Here is a 13,663-nt window from a genome sequence, read left to right on the forward strand (position 1 = left end):
AGCTGGCAAGGCCAGGCGGGCCGATTGCTGCGAGGCTGCCTGGGATCGGTTTGCAGCGTGGGTGGATGTCACATTAAAGATAAGAGAGCTGCAGGGACGGCGGGGTGCCGGGGGGGCTCACTGGCTGTGTTTGAATGCGTGTGCACGAGTGTACGCACACTGCCTTTGCCTGGGGGGGGAGAGCTGATTGAAGGTGCGCCCAGCTCCTGGAGGGCGAGCTGGCTGGCAGCGCCGTGCTTTGTCGAGCTAATCCAAATCCTCGAGGAAATTTAGGACAAAGGTGAGCAGATGTTTCTCATTACTGTGCGGCCGTCTCCAAAGCACAGCCGGAGCAGCAGGCCCTCCAGGGAGTGAGCCCTGCATCTCGGGGCTCACGGAGCAGGCCAGGCCCCGCGCTCACACTCCCGGCGCTCTTGGTAGCTGAATCGCCATCACTAAACAGCACGTCGCAAGTGAAAATCAATTGCTTGGATGCAGAAGAGGGAGATCGGTGCAGTGGCGAGAGCATTTTGAGCCAAAGTTGAGCCCTTGCTCTGCCACTGGTTTCCTGTGTGACCATGGGCAGCTCACTTAACCTCCCTTCCCCTCCGCTCCTGGTCTGTACCACTGGGATTGTAGCAGCGCCTGCATCATGGGGATAACTGCCTTGAAGACAGTGGGACACTGGAATGCCACAGTGACAGCGACAGTGTTTGCCAGCAAGCCAGCCGCGTGCAAGCCAGCCTGGGCCATAACTGCACTCCTGCCCTGCTGTGGAAGTACCCGCTGAGCCTCCAAAAGCCTCACCAGGGCAGCTGGAGCCACGTGACGTGTCACCCCAAGGGGATCGGGACGAAGCCAAGGGAAATGGGGGGCGGATCCTGAGGAATCGCTTCCTGGTGACAAGGCCTGGCGGGATGTGGAATTGTGTCCTGTTCCCTGAGTCACAGCCAGTGCTAGGAAACATGCTGCCAGGGGAAGAAGAGCATGGATCTGGGCCAGGGAATGGAGAGGCTGCAGGCTCTCTTCTAGGTGTTCCCCTGTGGTGATTTCCACTCCTCTTCCTCCTTTTTTTATTATTTTTTTTTTTTCCCCTTCTGTGTTTTGGAAAATCTGATGTCACCAGACCTTTTATTTGTCACGTGTCTTTGGCTGCCCAGCACTGTCCTACTTCTATGGTTTTCTGGGGCCGTCCTTTTTTGCACAGCACCTGTCACACCAGGGTCCTGGTTTAGACCAAGGACCCTGGGCACTACCACAGTTGAAATAATAAGCATCAGAAGTTTCCATGCGCTCAGTGGCTGCCACGCTCTCCTCACAGCTGTATGGAGAAGCAGCCAGGATTATTTGTGCTCAGCTCGAAGCCGAAACTTGCTGGGTTTCGAGTCCAGCCCATTGAATTCCACCAAGTCCACGCGCAGCAGGTTGGGGATACGTGGCATTTATCACTGCAGCCGATCCCCTTGCAGGATGCTCTGGGTGTGCTCTGAGGCCTGCGTTATGCCTTTGCTGTGCAGTGGATCCACGGCACCTTCAGGAGATCTGCTAGGGTGACCAGATTGGACGAGACGTTGAGCCAGGAGCCCTTTTGAAGCCGGGAAAATGAACACCACTTGGTAGAATCAGCGGTGTTTTCCCTTTTGCAAGGAAGAGGTTGACTGGTGCTGCCTGAGAGGGGGGACGGGGCAGCGTAGTCATAGCTGCTGCTGCCCTCCCAGGTCGCCTCCTCGTCTGATCCTCTCCCAGTCAAGTTCACTGCATGGGCAGAGCAGTTCAGACAGCCCAGGGGCCAGGCATGGGGCGGCACCTGTGGGCTTTGCTTTGGCTGGAGACGTGCCAGTAGGGTGCTGCCGGATCAGTGGTTTTCAACCGGTGGTCCGTGGACTCCTGACTATGTCTAAGGGGTCTGCGAAAGATGACTATGATCGATCACAAGTATGTGAATACCCACACGTCCGACTCAACCGGATCTGCGCTGCTATTTGGAATTTTTTAGGGGTCCACAGATGAAAAAAGGTTGAAACCACTGCGCTAAATCAGTGCCATTACTGAGGCTGCGCCAGGTTTAGTGATGCCTCACCCTGATCCATGGGTTGCAGCTGCTGCTGAGAAACTTAGGTGGTTTGCTGAGGCAGCTGCCACCGTTGCAAGATCAGGAGATAGTTTGCTGTTGTCTTGTCGCCATCCTCACACATGCTTCAGTTTGGGCAGGAGGGGGTGGCTGTCCTCCATGGCAGGCCCTCGCCTCTGGAGCCGAGAACTCGGTCCGTTCCCCTCCCTGGAGCTGGAGCCCGTTTCCCTCCCGCGCACGCAACTTTGGCGCAGCCTGCGGCCAGCTTCCCGGTGCCCACAGCCAGCCGCCCGCCCGCTTGCGTGGAGATGAAGCAGATGGGCTTGTGCGACCTGGGTGGAGCAGGCTTTCTGCTGGCCTGGGTCCTTCCCCAGCTGGGCTTCAGTGAGCTCCCACCTGCAGACCCTGGAGCAGCTTGAGGTCATCCTGCTCCCGGCTCTGGGGAGTATGCTGGGTGTGGGGGAGCAGGACGGGGTTATGGGACAGGTTATGTCCCTGCCCCAGGGCTGTGGATGCCTTCATCGGCTGCATTTCTGAGCTGAGTGGAGAGCTCTCGGTCTCCGTTTTGTTCTTTCTTTGCACAGCCTAGCACTGGCAGGTCCAGGCCTAGGACTGGGGCACCGTGATGCAAATGCTAAGGGCTTGGACCCCTCCAAGGGGCTGCTGCAGCTCAACCCACCTCTGAGTCCTGCTAGGACCCTCTGAACCGGCAGTGAATAAGAAGCCACGTTCTCCCTTTGTGCTCAGCGGAGGGAGCTCGTTTGGGGAGTTAGGCTGGGTTGGCTCATGGAGAGGGGCCCTGTGTCTCTAGTGGCAGCTGGCATGGCCTGGGTCACAGGGACATAACATAGCCCTACCAGCTCCTTCCCTCATCAGCAGAGTGCTGCCAGGGTCCGTCTCCACATTTCCGCCCTCCACTGCCTGTCCTCGGGGCCGTCTGGGGAGGGAGCCAGCATCCTGGTGCCATGGGCACACATGGTCTGCAACACTGGCTGCTTTTGCTTGTGGGGCAGCATGGCCATAAGGGAGCCGATGAGGTGGGGATGAGCCGCTGGCAGCCACGAAGGCAAGAGGGGCGAGCAAAGGAGAGACTTGGTCTTGATTGACCCAAGCCATTCAACCGTGCTGTGCCCTGGAGGCATGAGGTGCTGTGGAGCTTGTGCCACTGCCGCAGACCTGCAGCGGAGGCCTCTGTGCCTTTTAATTGTATTTGGAAGTTGATTTTTAAGCCAAGCAATTTCCTTAAGTGTAATGTGGTGTGGGAGACGCCTCCTGCGAGGCCCTTTTGGCCATCAGGAGAGTCGCTCTTGCTGTGGCTCTGGGCTTGATCTCAGCATTATCCAGTGCTGGCTTGCCTGTGTGGCCAGTGGCAAACCTGAGCCTCAGTGACCTGAAGGGAGCTGCAGCCAGCACCCCGAGTCGAGTGGCTGCCAGTTGCCAGCCTCACGGCCCCTTCCTCCCACCTCTCTCCAAAATGACTGCAGCTGGGGTTTGGCATCCACGTTTAGACGTAGCATTTTGGTACCTGAACAGCTGCTTTGGACGTGCCCGTGTCCAATGGCCAGAAAAGGAATCGGGCGAGGAAAGCTGCCCTCACATTTTGGGGGGTGGAGGGGTGCTCTCCAAGGGCAGCGCGTCACTTCTCTCTCCGGGCTTTGACCTTAAGTCCTTTCATCCTGCCCCTGTGGCGAGTTCACGGCAGGGTTCAGGCTCTTTGATGATTTGGAGCCATTTCAGATGGCTGGTGGGAGGTCCCTGCATTTTGGCAGAGAAGTGCTGGTCCACTCCAGACACCTCTTGTGCTCCCAGGTGGGGGCTTGCACCAGACCTTCAAGTGGGTTGGAGAACTTGAGAGAAGCAAGACAGTGCAGAATCAGATCCCCAGCATCCGATTGCCACTTGATTTCTGGTTAATAAGGGTATTGTAAAATACCACGCTGCATCTTCCTAACCCAGAAGAGCGACGGATCACGTCCAGTGCGGCTCACGCATATGTACTTACCGTGATGTGTCGCTCTCAAGTACTTTGAGTTGCAGCCTGGAAGAGTAAGACCCGTTCTTGCCGGTTCTTCTGCATCCCGTATTTACAGCTTGGCAGGTCTAATTTTAGCACTCATCCCCAGAGGGGGGCAAACATCTGGTGCGTGCAGACTGTGCCTCGCAGAGCTTGTGGTGTCCAGCCCCCCTGCTCAGGAGAGGCAAGCACGCTGCGGCCGTAAGGCGCCCTCCTCACAGCTGCGCAGCTCTCGGGCCAGGCCTCCCAGCATCAGCCTTTCTCCTGGTTTAATTCAGTTTGAGATTTCTTCCTATCAGGAAGCAGTGGAAGCCCCCATTGTTCAGGAGGAGGCTGGGCAGTGCCGGTGGATTTACTATAGGAAATGGCCCTGCGCTGGCCGGGGAGCAGGGGGGGTGTTATTAAATCATTTCCGCCTCAAATGTCTAACAGCGCGCTCTGAAATCCATTCAATAAGAGCTAGAGGGAAGGGAGGTCATGGGGATCGGGCCTTCCACCGCCACCTCCTTTCTGCAGCTGGGAGGTGACATCCAGCACCGTTTCAAAACAAGCCCTCCCCTTCGGGAGCGCGCAGCGCCTGGCCCGAGCAGACCTGCTCGCATTTCAGTGGGGCTGAGCGCAAGGTCCTGCAAAGGAGGGGAGGTGCCGAGCAGCATGTTGGGGCCGAGAGGTGAGGTCGAACCCCGGCCTCGGTCCCCTGTGCTGTTTCACACTCCTTTGAGATGCGGAGGCAAGTCAGCTTTCCCCCCCACAACCAGTGCGGTGTTTGAAATGGAGGGCAGAGTTTGTGTCATCTGCAGCCCCATAGCTTCTCTCCTGGCCCTGGGTGCGTCTCTGCTGCCAGCGGGCAAAGTCTCCATCTCAAGGAACCACGACGGCTCTTCCTGGGCTTTCTCCTGCCCGAGAGGGAGATTATTTGTGCCTCTCGCTCTTTGTTGCTCCAAGCGAGGAACGAGTCGCCTTCCCATGATAGGCATCAAGAATCTTTCCAATGACTGTAACGGGAGTTGGACACAAGTGTCAACCAGCTCCGGTCTCCGCATGCAGCCCTCCGGCTGGCAGTAACCCTGCCTGCAGATGTCCATGCCAGGCTTCCAGCAGGAGTCCTCCCTCTCCCGCTTGGCCGCCAGCCCCCCCAGCATTGTGTCAGTGCGCGCTGGTTTGGATCAGCCCAGGTGCAGAGATTTATCCACCTTGACACTTTTCTGTTGTGCTTAATTGTCCCATGTTTTCCAGCAGCAGCAGCAGCAGCAGATGCCCCGCAGCAGCCAAGAAGAGAAGGATGAAAAAGAGAAGGAAAAGGAGAAGGAGGCTGAGAAGGAGGAAGACAAGCAGGAATCTGAAAACGACAAAGAAGAACTGACAAAGTAAGTACATTCCCTGCTTTCTTCCCTTCCTCCCCAGCATAAACTCGCGTCAGGCTGGGAAGTCATCGTCCTTATGTACCCTGCTTCGCTGTCCCAGGGTCCTGTGGCACGGGGAGCTGGGGTGAAGCTGTCATTGCTTTGAAGTGCCTCTAGCATATTCTGGGCTCCCAGCCCTGTGTGGGGTGACCCCTTGGCAGGTTCCCTCGGCTGTGCTGCATGCCCTTCTCTCGGCTCCTTGCACTGAGTGGGCTAGGCTTGTTGCTGGCGAAGGAGACAGAATCTGTTGTTTTATGCACTTTCCTCCTCCTCCCTTTCCCCTCCCAATCTGGAGAGCTCCCGAACCAAGCTGCTAATTTGTTTGCTACTGATTTAAACTCCATCCACCCTCAAAGCCACTCTGATGCCCGGCATCAGTTTGTTGTTGCAAGAGATGCTTCCTAGAGTCGAGCGGGCTCTGAGAACGCAAGCAGAGCACTGAGCTTCACCTTTAGCGCTATTGATGTCAATGTGAGATCTTCCAGATCAAGGGAGCCGGTCAGGTTGATAACTCTGCCTGCCTCCTGCCTGACACAATCACAGCTTAACAGGGAGCAGCGGATTCATTGCCGAGGCAGGTTGGCAGGCAGACTGCTAGCTGTCTGTAATGGGCTTAATACTTGGTTTAAAAGAACATCTGGCTTCATTATATGCAGCCTGCCTAGACATTTACCAGCAGGTCCCTTTCAGGAAGATAAATGAGGAGGCGGCGATGATAAATTTGAATGGCCCAGCATTAAACCTGTTTCTGTCAGGTCTCTGTGCGCGCTCGGTCCTGGAACTGCATCCATCTGCAAAAAGTAACAGCCACAAAAAAAACCCCAACCAACCCACCCCAAGCTGAGAAAGTGCCCTCCTTGCAAAAAAAAAAACAAAAACAAAAGGAAAAAGCCCCTGCAAGAAGGAGAGTCCAATAGTAATTTCTCCCATCGCGTAGGGAGAAGAATGACGACACATCTGGGGAGGATAACGACGAAAAAGAAGCCGTTGCTTCCAAAGGACGCAAAACTGCCAACAGCCAGGGCCGGCGCAAAGGCCGCATCACCCGCTCCATGGCTAACGAGGCGAACAACGAGGAGGCAGCTACCCCACAGCAGAGCGCAGAGTTGGGTACGTAAGTGGCTGCATCTGCAGGGCATGCATGGGGCTTTGGGCTGAGGGAATGGGATCTGGGTTGACCCAGCAGGGACTGGGTGCAGGGAACAGCTTCGTTTTTGGGAGGGAAGCAGGAGCAGAGGTTTCTGGGAGTTTACTTTTGGTCTGTCACTGATCAGTTGGCCAACCTTGGACACGTTCCTTCCCCTTGCTGTGCCTCTGTTCCTCCATCTGGCAGACGAGGACAGAAACGTGGTCCCCTGCGCTGCTCCTTGCCTTGGGCATCAGGAGCGAGGATTTTCTCCAACAACTCGGTGTTGCCCAGCCAGATCGCTGGTGTTTCACAGCTTCAGGCCTGTAGCTCGGAGTGAGGTTTAGTCTGTTTGGGGCCTTGGATAGAAAGCCCTGAAGAAGGGAAACGTGCCGTTTTTAGCAAAGCGCTCTCCGGGCAGGATTGTCTCTCGAGCGAGTGGCTGTTGAGTGAGAGAGCATCCTTTTTTGGAGACTGGCAGCCGTATTCCCTTTGTGTGCCAGGGGAGGATCAAGCCAGGCCTGTCCTTTGGACTGCTGTCTGTCAGGACTCCCTGCTCAGCCAGCTCTCCTCAGGAGGCAAATGCCCTGATCCTCTGCTAGGCCACCCCTGCTGTGACAGGCTGATGCGTGCTGGCAGCCTGGCTGGGAATCACCCTCTCCTCCCGCCCCGTCCTGGTCCCCACTCGCTCCAAGTCCTAATGCACCTGCTCCCAGCCACCATAGCCACGTGAGGCGGCCCTGACACGGTCTGTCCTTACAGTCTCCAAAATCCGCTCTTTCCCTTCCTCGTCTTGCAGGCACTCAGACCAATGACTCAGTGAGGGAAGGGCTGGGACAGCTGGCCTGGATGTTTCCCTTGGACTGCCTTCATATAGCTCCATGGTTGTTTTTTTTTCCTTCACATCCACCCCAAATGTTAGTTTCTCCCTATCCCATATGTCCTACGCTGTCTGTGCTTTGAGCAGCTTTTCTGATTGCCTGCCTCATTTCAAACGCCGTCCCTGCAGCGCTGACTGAGGTGCGCTCTGATTTCAAATGAGCCATTTCCAAAGCTGGACCCAGCGGCCTGGGCCTCAGACTGCCTGGAAGTGCCTCCCTGGTTGCATGTGAGGATGGAGGGATGCTCCCACTGAGCTCATTGGAACAAGGGACCTGATTCAAACCCATCTCGCTCTAAAACAGCACCACAGCTAGGGGTGAGGGGGCTGCAGACTCCCATTAGGGTTAGAAAGGCAGGAGACAAGGGTCCTATGTGCAGCTTAGGTCCTTGGAAATGTAATCATATTCCCTGCCAGCCACACAAGGGCTTGCAAGTGTTAAGAAGCAGCATACAGAGAAGTACAGTAATGTATGCATATCCAGCCCGTGATAGATCATGCACGTCTCTCACCTACATGACAGATAGGCAGTTACTGTCCATGGGGAATTATCCATTATTGCCTTTAGATAATCAGCTACTTATTGCCTTATTGAATTATTGTCTTGGGTACTCAGCAAAGCCTATGGCAGTATTTGCCTGTTTTTCCTGTATAGTCCCTGTAGCAAACACAAGGATAACATGATTGAGCTGAGGTGTGATGCTGGAAAATATTTTATGGGCTCCTGCTAGGCTCGTAACACCTTTACTGTGAAAGGACATTGTGAAAAAAGGAGCGGCTATACAGCCCTGAACTGGCGTAACTCACTCGAAAGCAGAGTAAAATTACCCCAGGGTGAGACGAAGGTAAAAGTATGCCCGTGTAGGTATTGCGCGTCTTCAGCTTACCCTGGGCTAGCTGTTGGCTCCAGGCAAATAGACAGTTGCCTGCTCCCTGGCCATCTAGCGGCGAAGCCCTGCCTGCACGTCGTTGCTCTGGGAGAGCGGATAGCGTCTGCTGCAGAACCGGGCGTAATCTGCACCGGCGTACAAAACCCATGCAAGTACACCAGGTTGTGTGTCTAGACCTTCTGCTTCTCTGTTGTGAGATTTCCTTACTAAACACTCTGTCTCAATCATGATAAATGATAAGTAGAAACGTATCTGTTCCCCGCCCCCGCCCTCCCACGCTGAACGTGGTCTAAACCCTCAACCGTGAGCTCTGCACGTTGGCATTATTTGCGTGTGGTATCGAGCACGGGTCCCTGCTCAGGTTTGTTAGGTGGTGTGGAAAAAGGAATAACAAGTGCAATACCAATAAATCAGCCAGCCATCATCACAAACAGGGAGAGGACTGTAGGTAGTGACAAATGCAGAAGGATTGATTTTATGGGCACGCTGAAGCAGCCATTAATGCGCTGTCTCCCCGATAGCACTTTAATTGAGGTTGGCTAAGAGAAGTTATTGCATGTTAAACACCAATCGAAGATTCAAAAACAACCAGAAAAAAGCCCAAGTTGTGGTTTAACTGCAGCGTGCTGGAGCTCCCAGTAGACATCTGTTACATAACTGCTCAACCTCAATAAATATCATTAATCAAACCAAATAGACCACTTACTTGACATTTATTTAACATACAATAACAGTCTTATTAAAAACAAATTAAATGCCAAGTCAAACGTGTTTGGGATGCTCAGGTTAAAGAAAATAAACCTCAATGCCTTTAATTTGCCTAGGGAGGAGGGAAGGGGGGAAACTTCCTAGGTATTGATTTCCATCAAAAAGCCTCTATCAGCTGAGCTATCGCATATTGGCTGGATTTCTATGGGGACTATTTCTAATGGAGGAAATGACCTGTAATGACTTACAAGAGGTGGCACCTGCAGTCCCATTCAGTCAGCTGTGAAGGACATCCCTTTATCTTCCTCGCAGGCCCAGATACCTCGCAGGTCATGGGCATCGGAGCGACGATACTTTTCCTCCTCTAGAGCCTCAGCTCCTTTTACAGCTTCTTGAAGACGCTGCCTCTCCCATCGCCAGGCTTTAACCTAACCTATCGGCCTGTTTTTTCCATTTTAAAAAGGACACTGTCAAAACATCTCTCATCACGGTTGAAATAATGCTCTGCCAGTTGTTTGGAGTAATAGTCCGCTGGCAGCCTGGACCGGAAATCTGCTTCCTTACCGAGTTGTTTTTTGCCTCTGACTCACCCACGGGTTTGTTATTGTAGGGTTTGCTCACGAGTGCCAGACTCGCCTGCAGGATTGATTTCACAATGAATGCGTTATGCAGGATGGCCGTGTTCATGGCACCGAGCGCGTGGGTAGAGAGCACCAGGGATTGCCGGGCCAAGCTGGCACCCGTCTCTGTCGGTTCTCGTGGGAAGGGTGTGGGGCCCAACCATTTCTCCTGTTGCTTTGGTGCTTTGCTTGGGACTGCTGTCCAGCCCCCTTGCGCAGGCACAGAGGCACACTCAGAGAGGTACCCCTTGGTCTGAAGGGCATCTAGCAGACAGGAGCTGCCGAGGTGGGGTGCATTCGTGGTGGGCTGCCTGGAGTTTATGCCTTGTTGCTGCCGCCTCGGGTTGTACGGCTCAGTCCTTGCGTTCCAAGCATTTAACACCCTCCCGCCTTGACCTCTTGGTTCTCTGTTGATTTTTCAGCTTCTCTGGAGATGAATGAAAGCTCTCGCTGGACGGAAGAAGAAATGGAAACTGCTAAAAAAGGTAAGACCATCTTTTCTTCCCTTCTTAGTCCTGCTGTGTCTAGAAAGGCAGCCGGTGCAGTCTGAGGAGGGGTGCGTTCACACAGCTTTGGTGCATGAGAATCCTAAACCTGCTGTCGTTTGCATTGCTTTTACACCTGTGCAGCTCTGGGAATCATTCCTGGTTTAGAAGGGGAAGGGAAAACAGGCTGTCTAGGCTCTTCAGTGGTCATTGTATTCCCCCCCCCATAAAATACAGTGACTGCTACCACAAATACAGAGTTGGCAGCAATTTCAGGGCTGGCGTTTGATCTTGCACAAACAGCCTGGCTTGATTGCTCCACTGATGCCAGGGAGGAAGCTTTGGTTCGTGCTCTGTCTGTTGGGCACATCGGGAAATGGTCCTGTGTCTGCCCAGGCCCGGGTGTTGGTGGAAGAGCATGCAGTGGTGTGACTTCCTCTGGCCTGGGCTACGTAGCTTGAGGGTTAGCTCTTGTCACGTTCTTTGTGCTTGCGGGATGTAGACCTTGGTGGTTTGACATGCAGAAAGTAACTCTGTGCCTTAAGACAAGACCAGATGAGCGGGTAAACTCTACAGTCCCCAGATGCACCATGGCGTGCACCCACCAATTGCATTAAGGATTTGCATGCCATCTTTGTTGCCTCCTTACCACGGCACCCTGTGGTTTCCCAAATGGGTGCTGTGGTGCCCAGATCCACTCGGTCAATCATAGAGAAGCCACAGGGCAAGGAATCCACGAGGTGTACAGGGATTCTTCTTTGAAGCCTCAAGCAAAGGGCATCGCTTGAAAGCCTGGAAGGCCACTGGCCGAAGTGGGCTTGCTCCACATAAGAACGCAAGAAGGGCCCTACTGCATCGGACCAATGGTCCACATAGCTCGGTATACTGTGTCTGACCGTGGCTGAAGTGAATGCTATATAGGGAGAGCATCAAAGCAGATATCTCTGGAGTAATCTGTCCTCTATTCAATATACACCCTGGTTATTGGTTTCAAGATGCCAGAGGAAACCTTTCCAACATCCCGTCGCTATGGCAGGGTCCGACACGGAGACTGTTTTCTGAAAATGCTGAGTGTAGCAGGTTTCCCTGGCCACTTCCCCCTCCGTTGGCTGGGCTCCAGTGCCAGCTCTTTCACTGTTTAATTTTTTCCAAAGTCACGTCCTGTTGATCTGCTGTGGAGTCCGCAGCCAGAGACCGCTGCATCCTGCTCCGATTGCTCCAGCACCTCTGGCCTCGCGAGCATTGCAGACATGAAATTAAAATGGAAATGAAGTTTTGGCTGGGGCCGGGAGATGCAGGCAAGGCTGTCGGTAGGTCTCTGATCCATTTGGGGTAAGCACCTGCAGGAGGGCTGCTGACAACACAGTCTGCAGATCTGGTTTCCCACGTGCTGGCACAGCCTCAGGCTCAGGTTACTTGTTAATGTGACTGCACCCAAAGGTTTGCCTCATTCTCACTGAAGTTGTTCTGACCCCCTCTTCAAGCCCAGTGCCAGTCTCATGTACTGCTGAGTGTTACTCCCTGTAGACACAAGATTTAATAGATAGACTTTAATCAAGCTAGCTGGCCTGCTGCCAGGGGCTGGGATTAGCTGGAGCTCAACAGTGCAATTCTTTTGTAAGGGCTGTTAGGAGCCATCCGCCACTTTTGATTCACCACCTGGCCACAGAAAGTGCTTCCTTGGCATTTGTGCCTCAGGGTGGAGCTCCTAGCATGGAAAAGCCCTGGAACCACCCAGTGAGCCAGTGAGGAGGTTGAATTGGGGGAATTAAATAGCTCAGCATCCTGTGGGGGTGAGGATGGAGCATGGAGTGCAGCCTGTCTGGGCCGCGCACCCCTTCACCTGCATAGGGTCCTGGGGATGACCTTTTCCCCCCTTGGTGCTAACCTGTGAGGTCTGAGGTCCCCACCCCAGGTATATGCAGAGAAGGCAGAGTCCCATTTTGCCAAGACCCGGCCTGTTCCACGAGGCTGTTTGGCCTGGTTTCCACTGGCACTTCCAACAGCTGGTCCATGATGCTTTCGTCTTCGGCCTGCAGCCGGTTGGCACTCAGCAAATGCCACTTGCCAAGTGCTGGGTGTATAGGTCAGATATGGACTTACGCTGTAAGTCTCTTCCGGCTGCCATCCATGCAGCCACACTGATCAGGACTTGAATATTGTGGCTGCCCAGGGATGCCCCAAGGAGGATGCTGTGCATGGAAAGAGAGAATACAGGGGCGTATGGCACTATTAAACTTAACTAGGGGTGCACCAACCCAGCAAGAGGAAAAGTTTGACTTCGTGACTTCTATCGTGCAATAAACTTTGGTTCAAGCATCTGTGAAAACATGCTGAGATCGGCGCGATTACGGGATACTGTGTTTTTTGATACTGTCTGCTTTTGTTCTGACTGGGTTTAAAGATAGAAAGCAGAAAGGTTTGCTTTCTGTGGTTTCTCCAGGATGTACCTGATTTCCTTTTCCACTTGACGATGCCCAGACTGGCTCCGACCCCAGCCGGGTTGTCATGGCAGATGCGTTATCCCGCCCAAGTCCCGCGTACCCGTTCTGGGAAGGGCACTGCTTGGCGAAGGGTGCAGCTGCAGACAGCAGTGTGGGCACAGGAGCCAGTAGGCATCACCTGCCCAGGAATGAATTTTGGCTGGAATTTGAGGAAGGTGGTTTCTCACCTTCAGGGGAGGGGGGTCCTGGTGTTGCCTGCTGGTAGGAGCAGCGGGGGCTAGATGGAGCCTGTGATTGCAAGGGATTGAACACATTTGTTGGCTTTGATGGCAAGGGCTTGAACTCAAGAGAATCCCTTCCAGCCCTTTGTCCCTCAGCAGGGACTCATTGCTGCGCAAGATGCAGAGCTGGGTTTCCCCTGCAGCTTTAGCAAGTGGTTTTGCTTTGACAAGGACCTACATAAAAAACAGGATCTTCTTACTCAACCCTGTCCTTCAGCGCACTTTCTTGAGACTCAGCTCTGCTGACTCGAGTGACTAAAACGTGCTTTGCCTGCTTCTCTCTCCCGTGTGCTCAGCCAGGCTGGGAGTGAGGGGGCTTGGATCTGGCCTATGCAAATGCAGGGACAGTAATGGATTGGCACAGGTGTGCGGAGGCTGTGCAGGTGTCCCCGACGGCATTGTGTGGGCTGCAGAGACCTTCACCCAGGGGATTATGCGCAGGCAGGAAAAACCCCACATGGTTCTTTGGTTACCAGGGCTGAGAAGCCAGAACAGGGTCAAGTTCATCAACAAATAGTAAATCCCCTAAAACATGCTGTTAAAGGGGGATTCGAAACCATCCATGAGTCCAGGCCCAATTCAGCAAAGAGTTTCAGCTAAGCCATGGCTGGGGGCAGGGAGGGAAGGGGAATTTTCAGAAAAACAGAAACTTTTTGGTTTGACATGTATTGTTAAATGAAACCTTTCAGTCTTCCATTTCCAAATGGACTGTTTTTGGGGCTTTTTTTTTTTTTTTTTTTTTTTTTTTTTGTTTTTGGGGGG

At 53.7% G+C, this 13,663-nt stretch overlaps 1 protein-coding gene across 7 annotated transcripts in view; it reads left to right on the forward strand.

Annotated features, from left to right (window-relative positions):
* The window catches only part of NCOR2 (nuclear receptor corepressor 2), a 437,249-nt gene that overhangs the window by 320,905 nt on the left and 102,681 nt on the right, over positions 1 to 13,663 (forward strand). For 6 of the 7 annotated variants that reach the window (XM_019507112.1, XM_019507108.1, XM_019507107.1 and 3 more), the window contains 3 exons: positions 5,301 to 5,431; positions 6,405 to 6,577; positions 10,114 to 10,176. In XM_019507112.1, coding sequence (XP_019362657.1) covers positions 5,301 to 5,431; positions 6,405 to 6,577; positions 10,114 to 10,176 — 367 coding nt within the window. The remainder of the gene's footprint in view (positions 1 to 5,300; positions 5,432 to 6,404; positions 6,578 to 10,113; positions 10,177 to 13,663) is intronic. The other variant, XM_019507105.1, reaches the window with a different exon arrangement.

This window comes from Gavialis gangeticus, unplaced genomic scaffold (genome assembly GCF_001723915.1).
Source record: "Gavialis gangeticus isolate Ggan-Ray unplaced genomic scaffold, GavGan_comp1, whole genome shotgun sequence".
NCBI lineage: Eukaryota > Metazoa > Chordata > Crocodylia > Gavialidae > Gavialis > Gavialis gangeticus.